The sequence below is a fragment of the Gordionus sp. m RMFG-2023 genome, chromosome 1, assembly GCF_954871325.1.
Source record: "Gordionus sp. m RMFG-2023 chromosome 1, tfGorSpeb1-WG-v2, whole genome shotgun sequence".
NCBI lineage: Eukaryota > Metazoa > Nematomorpha > Gordioida > Chordodea > Parachordodidae > Gordionus > Gordionus sp. m RMFG-2023.
Genome location: NC_088775.1, coordinates 27,061,287 through 27,074,144, shown reverse-complemented (window position 1 = coordinate 27,074,144; position 12,858 = coordinate 27,061,287). Strand labels below are relative to the sequence as shown.

Here is a 12,858-nt window from a genome sequence, read left to right as displayed (position 1 = left end):
TTAAATATTTTTCGAGCGCGATTGACTTGATGTCTGATATATATGTTATAGAAAAGTCATCTCTATTCATAATAGTTAATTTTAATTCTTCATCATTTATTTTAAAAGATATTTGAAATAAAGTATTCATCAAAAAATTATGATCCTTTATAAGTTCCTATTTTTTATATATTAATGAACAAATTTCCTCTTAGTGTTTTCTATATAACGCAATCTTTTTAGAAAAGAAAATTACTTAATGTCATTCTTCCTAACCTCCTTCAGTAAAAGAATTTGATTTTATATTACTTCCATATCTTATAAAATCAAAGTTCTCGTAAAAAATAAGGATATATGAGTAATCTTCCATAAAAAATTTAAACCTTCCTTTTTATTCAAAAATAAATTTAGATATTTAAATATTTTTTTATAAATGAACTTTGTTCGAAAGAACTGTAAAAATATTGTCTGTCATAATGTGAGTCTTCTAAGACACTGGTAAACCCGGTAAAATATTAATATCACAAACAATAGGAGAAGTTGGATAAACTTAAAAATTTTGCGGCTTCTTATAAAGTTTAAAACGATATTATTAGCAATTTTTCAATACATGTGGTATTTACTTAATTTAAAAAAAAATTAACACACATTTATAATTTAAGATATAAAAGAATACATATTTTAAATATAACTAGTTATATATATAGTTACTTTCCCGGCTAGCTGCAAAGGTTACTTTTTCAAAATACTTATCTCAGTGTAAGTCCCTTAAAAGGGTAACAACACTAAAGTATTTATATAAGTTTTAAATACATTATACTCAAATTTTTGGAAACGATATTTTGCAACCCTGGGGTTTTTTTTTCGTTTTCTATCTTTTAAATTTAACATTATGCTAGGAGCTTTGGTATGGCCTTAAGCTAAAATTACATTAAGAGTTTGCACCACGATGAATGATATTCTGAGGGTTTATTAATGTCCCCATAAAAGCGGGAAGAAAATAATTAGACCGAGGAGTTATTTATATCATTAAATATTATCCAAATATTTTTCCTTCTTGATTTTGATTATATCGTGGAGTTTACTTATTAGGAAATGTACATGATTCAAAACCGTTACCGATATGGATCCAGTACAAAAATCTTTTCTAATTATCCTGCCGGTTAAGGGACCGATTTAATCTTATAATTTAAAAAAAGAATGAAATAATAACTTACTATTGCTTATAAAATAAATCGAGGATTGTTAGTAAACATTCCATTTTACCCGGTTGCTAACAATTGCCATCTTATTCCTTTAAAGAATTATAGGGCTGTGCAATATCTGCATGAACGGGGATGGGGTAGGAGAAAATTTTCTCCCTATATCTTTCAGAATGAGAAATAAAAAAATATATTGGATCTTGGTAGGTAAATCTCGGCATATTACTTTTATAACTTGAAGAAACATAATATATGGTGAGTAGTAACTTTTTATTCTCAATTCTTGTATATATATATATATATTCTATAGTGCTGTAAAATATATATAAAGATAACATCTTTTCGTAACAATTTTTTATTTATTTTTAGCAACAATTGATTTTCAAAATTTTTATCTGACAAACAAGAGCGCTTAGTGCTCAACATAGCTTTCGCCATGCTAACCACATGTTTAGCGCAGAGGATGGGAGAGTTGTATTATATTTAATAAATAAACATTTTAATTCGGGAATTTATTAAAAATATTTAAAGAATTATTTATTTTGTAAAAAGCTTAATAGATTATATTCACAAATATAATTTAATTGCTTATATTTTAATTTCATGTTTTCGCTTTTCAAAATATTATGAAAGAATACTACTTTTGATGGTTATTTTATAATATTCTATTATTAAAGTAATGTTTAAAATAATAATATATTAATTCATTTTTTTAACTTCATGTGCTTTTTTAAATTTGAATTACTGGACATTGAGGGTGGAATATTTGCGTTGGGACATAATTTACATTTAGATATTGTACTTTATACCCTTCATTATCTTTATTGGTGTAAAATATGTTTTAAATTGGGGCCAGGGAAGGGTTAAATTATCTTCATCTGAAGAAGTAAGTTCTATGGACCTAATATTCTTAAAATAAATCATAAAATAGAATAATAATATTATTATAAACATTTACTTTGAATTATGATTGAATATTAATAAGATTAACATTCAATTTAACAACGAGAATTTAAAATAAAAATGAAGGAATGGTGGTTGTTAATTAAAAAACCGGGCTTTATATTAAAGAATAAAAAAAAGTAATTTTATACTACAATAAAATATGATTTACTTTTTTAAATACTTTTTAAGAAAGAATTTAGAGTAACGGTTTGCGTTACCGTTACTAAAAAAAAGAAACGCGTTACCGTTACTCGTTACCTTATAGGAGAAGACGTTATTTTACAGCACTACTATTCTATAATTATTCAATTTTGACCTTTTATATAATTTTAAATATAAATACACTATATTATTGTATAAAAAATATATTATTTAAATAGCGTTGAATATTATAACCCTTTAAAATATATGAAATATAACATATCTTATTTCCCATCAAGTTCAAGTTCGTATATTAATTTTTTTGCTTGTTTTAGTTCGCTCGTTGGATATCGGTTTTGAATTACTTGACTTGGTTTAATTGTTTAAACTATTTTATCTTCTAACTTTATATTGGCATCTATTATTATTGATTCGGATTCAACTATTCCATTGTTCATAGTTGGTCGGATTGTTTTCGTACTATTTTTTTTCTTTTACATTTTAAGAAAATTTAGCTTGTTGATTTATTATCTTTCCTTCATACCATCCTTTTTTAATTGGTTTTTTTATGCACACTGAATAGTTTACTCCAAAATATCGATGTATTCCTTTGTCTAACTGGTTGGGTTTCACTACAAAAGTTTTTAATTTTTCAGTAATAGAAGATTTCACCTAGTCCAATAATTAGTCTCCTTCTCATAAATACTTTTTAAGCATTTTTCCTCATTATTATGTTTCTTCTCTATTTGCGAAATATCATTTTTTATAGTTTGAAAGCTTTCTACTAAACCATTACTTCTCGAATGATACAATGTTGTTTTTATATGTTGCATATTCTTGTTTTACACCATTTATCAAATTCTTGAAATAAATTGTGGACCATTGTCGGTTACAATTTGGCATGGAATACCATATCGAGTAACCCATTTTTCTATTCTATTTATTAAATTCTTACTTGTATCTTTAATTCTATCGTTCTCGACCCATTTTGAGTATGCATCAATTTCTACCAGCCAATAAAATCCATCTAATGATCCAGAAAAATCGAAATGTACCCTTTTCCAGTGGTACGATGGCGGATTCCACTGGTATCCTGCAAGACCTGGTATATCTCTTCATTTTTTTGACATCCTACAGCTGTAAACTAGTTTTTCAACATCTTTATCTAATTGTTCCAACCATATATGATGTCTCATAATGGATTTCATTGATGTAATACCGGGATGCTCAGTATGCAATATATGTAGAACTTTTTTTTGAATTCAGTACGGAATGATTAATATTCCTTTATTAATATTTTTACTCTTCTTAAGATTGGATCTTTTGCGGTTTCTTCTCTAAGTTCTTTTCCAGACAGAGTTAATATGTCATAAATAAGATTTCTTATATAAATCACTCTTTTATTTTCGCTTGTTATTCTATCATCATTTTTCTCTATTGGATTTCGTGATAAAGCATCTGCAATTATATTATCAGCGCCTTTCTTGTCATAATATCGTAATCATATGGGGATAATTTATAGGCCCAACGTAATAATCTTTGATTTCTTAATGAATTTAAATCTCTTTTATTGCTATATATCTTTATTAAGGGTTTATGATTATAAACTTACGTCCATAAATAGTTATGAAATTTTTCTACGCCGTTTATTATTGCTTTTGCTTCTTTGTCTATTGTAGAATAATTCTTTTCAGCATCTTGCAAAATTCTTCGCCATTGGATATTCGTCTCCGTTATTATATTTTTGCAAGAGTACAGCTCCAAATCCTTGGTTAGATGCATCTGTTTCAAAATTAACTCGAGGTACGATTTATAAAACTGTATAGTATTTTGTTCGGTTACTATTCCTTTGCTCTTTTAAATATATCTTCTTAGTCCAATTCCATTTAACATTTTCACTAGTTTTATTATGTAATTCGGCGATAATTCCATGTAAGTTTGGTATGAACCGTATATGATAATATACCTAAAAATGATTTTATGTCATGTCTATCTTTTGGAGTTGGATATTTTTGTATTGCTATTATTTTCTTTTATCTGGGTGTATTCCATTTTCATCTATTATATATCCTAAATATGATACTTTTTCTTTCATAAAATTTATTTTGCTTTTTTTGATTTTTTATCTCGCATTTTGTGATTTTTTGAGGACTTGTTTTATATTCTCTACATATTCTGTATCATCTTTTCCTGTGATTATAACATCGTCTATATAAACTGCTGAATCTTAACAGTTAGCCAGTAAATCGTCCATATATCAGTGAAATATTATTGGTGCTGTAGCTATACCAAAAGGTAATCGTAAATAGCGGTAGTATCCATTTGGTGTTACCATTGTTAATAATTCTTGCGATTCTTCGTCAATATTTATTTGTAGATATGCGTCTTTTAGATCTAATGTTGTATACTTATTTCCATTAGCGATCTTTGCGATTAATTCTTCAAACGTTGGTAGAATGTGATAGTCTTTTAGTAAAAATTTATTCAATGTTACTTTGAAATCACCACATAATCGTAGTTCACCTGAGGTTTTATGTACCACTACCATTGGAGTACTCCAGGTTACTCTTGTTGTTGATGTATATATTTTCTTTATTATGTTATTTTATTCCAAACGTTTCAGTTCTTTTTAAATTTCTACTTTTAAAGGCAACGGTACTCTTGCTGGTAGAGCTATTGGTTTTGTATTTTCTTCTAATTGTAGTTTTACTAGTTCTACATTTTTTATTATCAAACACAATAGCAAATTTTCTAGATAGTTTTTCAATATTCACGTTTCCATTATTATTATATTTATTGCATATTGACTTTTGCCTTTGTTGGTAGCGATAGATCAAATTCTACAGTCCATGGAAATCCAAATAGCGCTGTATCATTTGTTTTTGTAACTAATAACGGAAGCCATTTTATTTTATCATCTAATTGAACTTTTACATAAGCTTCTTCCATAATTTTTATTGCATTGTTTCCATATGTTGTTGGAGCTATAACCTTTCTAAGTTTTGGCATCCCAATTTTATTCCATATTGCTGCATTATTGATGGTTACTGCTGAACCTATATCTTATTCCATTTTAATTTTGTGTTTGTTTATTAATAACATAATTGTTGAGTGCTGTCCATATTTGTAGACTTTTCTTACTAAGAAATCAGGATCGTCGTTGTTACTGAATTTATACCGTAAGCTTCTCCTCCATTTTTACAACACACGGCAAAGTGGCTTAATCTTTTACACTGCTGCAAGTTTTTTCGTATGCTGGACAATTCCGAATAACATGAAAACGATTACAAAAAATATTTATATTATTATTCTTGTGGTAGTTATTATAACCTTGAACTGGTTTTCTTTTTACGTATGTTTTATTATCATTTTGATACTGCTGATTATTATTATAATTTTGATTTGATCGTTTATTACTATCATTTGTTTAGTCGTCTCTTTGATTTTATAAACCATTCTAGTATTATTTATTTCTAAAGTTGGCCTCGTTCCATTGCTAAAGCCATTTCTATAACCTTGTTTAAGCTTAACGATTTCTCTTCATCTCTAGTATCCGGGTATCTTAATCGTAGTTCTTTATCTAGTTGCGAAATCTTTAATCCGGCTATTAATTGATCACTAGTTCGTAATTCTATATTATCTTCAAATTCACATCTACGGGCTAGTACCTTTATATTTTTAAATAGCTCATTACTGATTCGGTTGGTCAGCTACTTAATTTAATAAAATCATGATGCCAAGACACTTCTTTCGTCTTTTAAAAGTTATTTTGCAATTTTATATAAATCTGCCTATATCACATCATCAATTTTTCTTGGAAATAATAATTTGGTTTATATTATTTTATTTATCCCTTTAACGCTATGAATAATTTATTCAAAGTTGCGTTTGAGGAATATTCTTTACATTCAAAATATATTTAATATAATCCAAATAATCATCTAAAGAAGTTTCTTCTTTACGAAATTCGTTTAAATGTAATTTTGAAATATCACTCATAATTTCTAAAAATATATAACTGGACGGATTTTATTGGCTGCTGGTAGGAATCGATGCATACTCAAGATGGATCGAGATCGATAGAATTAAAGATACAAGTAAGAATTTACAAAATGGATTATTAGAAAAATGGGTTACTCGATGTATTCCACGTCAAATTGTAATCGACAATGGTCCATAATTTATTTCAAATTAATTTGATAAATGGTGTAAAAACAAAAATGCAATATAAAAACAACATCGTATCATTCGAGAAGTAATGGTTTAGTAGAAAGATGCATTCAAACTATCAAAAATCGATATTTCGCGAATAGTGAACAAACTAATAATGATGAAAAATGCTTAAACGAAGTGCTATTTACGTATTGAAATTTAAAACACTCATCAACAGGACGAATGGACTGGGTCAATTCTATTATTGAAAAATTAGAAACTTTTGTAGTGAAACCTAACCAGTTAGACAAAAGAACACAGATATTTTCGAGAAAACTATTGAGTGTGCATAAAAAACTCAATTAAAAAAGGATGTTATGAAGGAAAGATAATAAATCAACAAGCTAAATTTTCTTAAAATGTAGAAGAAAAAAAATAGTACGAAAACATGTTGACCAACTATGAACAAGGGAATAGTTGAATCCGAATCAATAATAATATAAAGTTAGAAGATAAAATAGTTTAAACAATTAAACTAAGTCAAGTAATTCAAAACCGATATCCAACGAGCGAACGAAAACAAGCAAAAAGATTAATATACGAACTTGAACTTGGCGGGAAATAAGATATGTTATATTACATATATTTTAAAAGGTTGTTATTTGAATATTATATTTGTTATACAATAATATAGCATATTTATATATAATATTTAGTGATGTTAAGGTAATTAGTTACCTGCTAGTTACATTTTAGCTAAAAAATAACTGTAACTAGTTATATTTTTAAAATTGTAACTAGTTAAAATTTTTGAAATGTAACTACCAAAGGTAACTAGTTACTTTTAAAGATATATTTAAATAATTAATTTTATTTTTAATATGTTGTGATAAATTAATTTTAAATTAAATTTATTTTCTAAATTAAATTTATTAATTTAAAATTTTGTGAAAATGTCTGATTGTTCCCAACAATAACACAAATACTTATATGTATGGCAGATGTGCAGGGATTAAAATATTGTCAACCTCTAAAGGATACTATATTAGCTAGTATTGAAAAAAGGTAACTAAAATCAAATAATTATTTTATAGGTTTAATAATCTTTATGATAATGACAACATCATTGCTGCAATTCTTCACCCTTTATTTAAAACTGACTGGCCTTGAATTAGGCAAGAAAGGAATAAAGCAAAAAAGGAGGAAATTTTAAATTTAATAAATATCTTAATACCTCAAAGTGAATCCCAGACTAATGAATCATGCTCAAAACCAACATCACTTGATGTAGTTGGATTTTTTGACCTAAAGCGCCAAAATATTCTGGATACTGAACTTATAGAAAACTTTATCAAATCTAATAACAACACTTTTTCTTTATATAACGATTTTCCAAAGTTAAAATTACTCTTTATTAAATATAATGTTGTTCTAACATCAAGTGCTCCCGTAGAGCGCTTATTCAGTCTAGGTAAGCTCATTTTTGGAGATAAACGAACACGTCTCCTAGATAATAACCTAGAAATTAATTTGTTGTTAAAAGCAAATAAACATTTATTAGATTCTAATTTTTATGAAAAATAAATGTTTTTTTTCAATGCAAATATATATTTTTATATTCGATGTAAATATTCAATTTTGCGATATTTTTTTATATAAATAAATTGTATATTATTTTAAATAACTGATTATACTTTGTTTATCCTAATTTTTTTTATATTAAATAAATGCATTCAATAAATAAATAATGCGCATATGAAGGATGTATAAAGTAAGTAACTAGTTACTTTTGAAAATAACTGTAACTAATAACTAGTTACTTTTGTAAAAATGTAACTAGTAACTGTAACTAGTTATGTTTTTGCCAATGTAACTAGTAACTGTAACTAGTTATGTTTTTGCCAATGTAACTAGTAACTGTAACTAGTTATGTTTCAAAAGTAACTTTTAACATCACTAATAATATTATATAAAAGGTGATTTAATTTGAATAATTATAGAATAGTGTATATATATATATATAAAGTTATCATTGACTATATTTTATGAGGTTTTCAATTTAATATTTAACTTGACCGAAGACCATGTCTTTTTTATCTCGTTGACAATTTTATAACTTGAATAAACCTCATAATATATAGTCAGTAGTAACTTTTTATTCTCAATTCTATTATATACATATACTATTATATAATTATTCCATTCAACTGACCTTTTATATAGTAATATTAAATATAAATGCGCTATATTATTGTATAACAAATATATTATGCAAATAACGTTGAATATTATAACCTTTTAAAATATTTGAAATATAACAATTTCCTCCAAAATATTTTCCTTTACATAAGGACTATGCCTGTGAGATATATTTTTTAATGATAACTTTATCCCTATTATACCTTAGTATTATATTGTTAATTTTTTGAATATTGTAAAAAAACGCTAAGCTTAATTCCGAAACCATGGTCCAAGGCACTCCCCCTCGCTTTCTTACGACAAGTATTGTTTCCAATGAAAAAGGAGACGGTAATGCGAATACCGCTAGGCCCAACAATTTTAAACTTAACCGACTAATTGGGAACGGGTTTAAAATAGGGGCGGGAAGTATTTTCAAATCGCCTAGCTTCGAATCTCCAATGTCTAAAGTTCAAGTAATTTTTTTTCTTCGTAAAAAATTTCTTTTATAGTTGACAAGAAACATGATTTTTAAAAAATATATAAATCAATTTTTATACTATAATAAAAATATTTAGCGGAATAATTTTAAAAAACTGTTGAGATAAATTTTTTTTATAACCATTCGAATCCTGAATCGGGATTTGCGCCAATTTGTGATGCTAATTCAAATTATAATCAAAAGTGAAAAAAAATTAATTTGCTTGAGTTAATAGACGAAATTGACCCTTTCACACTCAGTTTAAAGCTTGGCTTTAGTTGTTTCACAAAAGTTTCATATATCATTTCCAGTGTATGGGACACCTAGTTATTTCTATTAGACAAACATTTTATCGCTCAAAGCACCGACATTCATACTAATAATAAAAAAACATTTACTCAACCATCAAGAACTTCTTGAATAGCAAAAACTCGGGCTCATCGTCAAACTCAGACACCCCCACTACCCAACCTTGCCTCCCCGACAAAGGGAATCATTTCGCCCAACCAGACTCGGTCATTCCTGATCTTAACTCTCAAGACCAGCGCGGAGAATTCAACGAGGTCATGATAACGGAAAACGGATGCGTAAATATTTCGAGATGTGACAGCCCTATTCAACTAGCTCGCACCAGCCTAATGAAGGTTTGTTGGGCAGGGCAATATATAAATTTTTGATCTATAGAGCACATTCAAATCCTAGGAGCTAATAAGGATGGCCCGTAAATTTTAAAAAAGGATGTATACAAAACTTGCTTACAAATCATTTTAACATTCAAAGATTGATATGATATGAGATATTACAATGATAATTTATCAAAATGAGAAGTTATAAAATGATTGTGACAATTAAAAAGTCAACAAAAATATTGAGTAGATTATATTTATAAAATGATTTTTTTTATGTTCACAATTCATATATAATATTCTTACTAATTTAAAATAAAAACGTATATGGGACTACAAGTTCACCAAAAGTAAGAATAATTATATTTTAAAAGGATTATTTGATTTTTTAAGAAAATAAAATTCCTTGCGTTCTCATGTTATCGTTATGATTTCGCCGCCTATATATTTTTTAAGCCTATATATTTTTTAAAAAATTTAAAGTTCCGCTTTATCTGGAAGATATACATACCACCGAAGTGGATGTAACATCTTTCAACCATATACATGCATTGTCGGTTGATTCCAAAGTGAGACATGGTTTAATTGTTAGTCAAGATGTAGACCTGCAAGGTATTCAGCGATTAATTCAATTATTAGCCATATTCATATGAGGGTCTGAATACCAAACATCATGTAGCCTGCTAATTTATTATCAGATGATGGCCCGAGGCCAGATAGTTTAACTCCAGGACCCTCTGGTCTTTAGGTAAATTCCTAATTTTGACTTCACACGCATCTCTTCATTTCCAGAAAATATATATTCTAATCCGGTTGATATAGACGAGAAGAAAAAAATAAATTAACAAATCATGTTTTTTTTACCAATCGCTAATTCCTCCCTTGGACATATGTCAAGAGGAATTTTAAATTTTTTTATCCTCCCTTGGATATATGTCAAGAGGAACTTTTTTTTAAAAATATAGGCGGCAAAATAAGAACCATAACATTAAAACCCAAATAATTTTAAAATTAATTATTCTTGTTTTGGAGGTACTTGTCCCACATCCTTTTTTTTATATAATGACCTTTTTATTAATTTGTTTGCTCCAGTTAAATGTAACATTTTACTAATATTAAGTTTTGATGTTTTTATACTGATTGGTTGGTGATTCGCAGTGAATAGCAAGGCCTCGTTCTAACCTTAAACAGGACCAAATGACGGACCAATATTTCTTTAATGACAGAGGTCCGCAAATAACCTCATCTTTTTATTCTTGATTTAGTCCTGTCACATTAGGTTCGGTCTTGACCGAAGACCGTGGCCTTCTTCATTAGCGATGAGCTCTAAATCTATATGAAATCTAATAAAAATTAAATCGCCTGCAGGGCTTTCAAAACCTTAAAAATCGGATGATGATACCTGGCTCTCTGATGAACGATACCCCGAAAGTGAGTGTTCTGCAACAACAACCGCCATCTTGCACTAATTCTGAATCTTCTATTATTTCTGGTAAGTTTATTTTAAAGAAAATTATATATTACTGGTTATATCATTCGAGAAAGTTTTCGGGTTGGCTGGATATTTATTCAATTCTTTCTGTGGCCTGGAAATTCATTTAGCAGGACGAGTTGATTATATTTTATAAGTGATTGATTTGTATTTAATTTAAGAACGAAGACTGCTTAAATGATTTAAATCAACTATTCTTAAATATTTTATATATAAATATTAAATAAAATTATAATGACCTTTTATTTATAAGACAACTCTTTTTTTTAAAAAAATTTTTCTCTTATAATGTATGAATTCTTATTGAATTCAAAGTAGAAGATGAGTTAAATGTTTTTAGTACTTTTTCATATTAAAATTTTAATTTATGCTTATATTATATTGTTAAAATATTTTTTTATAAATTTTAGGTATACAAATATATATTTTTTGATACATTATTTAAAAAAAATTGGAAATTTAATATATTTAATAAAAACCAAAATAGATATTTAGGTCAAGTTCTCAAATTGAATTAATAATTACACAATATTATTATTGATATTGTAATCAAAGTTACTAAACTCTTAGACATAATAATTTTTATTATAAAAACATACAAAATATATGAAAATAAATATAAAAAATTTTATATATGGGGCTAAAATTTTAGCAAATTTTAAAATTTAAATATTTTTTAGCTTGTCTATTAAATTGATTCATATGTAATTAAAAAATCAATAATACGATGTGTATCATCATCATATGAGATGGATTACTTTTTATTTTAGTTACTAAATCTATTTTAACCCTTCAATACAATACTCCGGTGGGGTTTATAGGATCCCAGGCCACTAGAATGGATATTTCATAAAAACAGTTAATTATGATGATCTGGAATTTTCAGTTAGCTTCATTAAAAATATCTAAAAATCTATATTCCAATTTTCTATTTATTTTGATTGACAAGTTTTTAATATATAAGCATTTTGTGATTGATTGGGGTCTGTGAGACCCTATCAGAATAAATTACTACCAAAACGAAATTTAAATATATTTTATTTTGAATGTGTGAAAAGAAAACATTATTTTTTTTAATGGGAGTTATTTTATTTCATTTTTCATAAGCTGACTCATTTTAAAAATTATTTTTATCATTTACTATGATTTTTGCAGATTCTGATAATAGATATAATAAAATTATTTAAAAGAGGTGAATATGAAAAAATAACATTATCATAAGTCCATAGAAAAGAAAAAATGGCATAATACGATCAACTTTCCAACATAATAAAAATGATGGTACAAATGACTCAAGCAAATTAAAATTATAGCATTTTATAATATGGCTAAAGGTGGGGTGGATATGGTTGATCAAATGCTAACAATTTTTTACACACTTCTAAACATAACATCAATGAATTCACATAATATTAGCAAACATAAAAATATCAATTACAAGAAGTAATTTCATAAAAAATTACCATTGGAATATTATACCATATTTGGAATGAAAAAAAGTCTCAGAATTGTCATGATTTTTAAAGAATGAAAAAAAGTCTCAGATCCATTCAAGTGGTATGTGTTATAAAAATAGGAGTAAAAAAACTAAATATTTTTGCCAAGTATGAGAAATTTTTTTCTGTTTGTAGCATATTAATGCTATCCAATAAATGCTTTGCA

General features: G+C 26.8%; 1 protein-coding gene across 2 annotated transcripts in view; it reads left to right on the top strand.

Annotated features, from left to right (window-relative positions):
* LOC135922378 (uncharacterized) overlaps window positions 1-12,858 on the top strand; it is a 106,364-nt gene that overhangs the window by 79,095 nt on the left and 14,411 nt on the right. For both annotated transcript variants that reach the window (XM_065456765.1, XM_065456766.1), the window contains 3 exons: window positions 8,870-9,073; window positions 9,489-9,722; window positions 11,073-11,196. In XM_065456765.1, coding sequence (XP_065312837.1) covers window positions 8,870-9,073; window positions 9,489-9,722; window positions 11,073-11,196 — 562 coding nt within the window. The remainder of the gene's footprint in view (window positions 1-8,869; window positions 9,074-9,488; window positions 9,723-11,072; window positions 11,197-12,858) is intronic.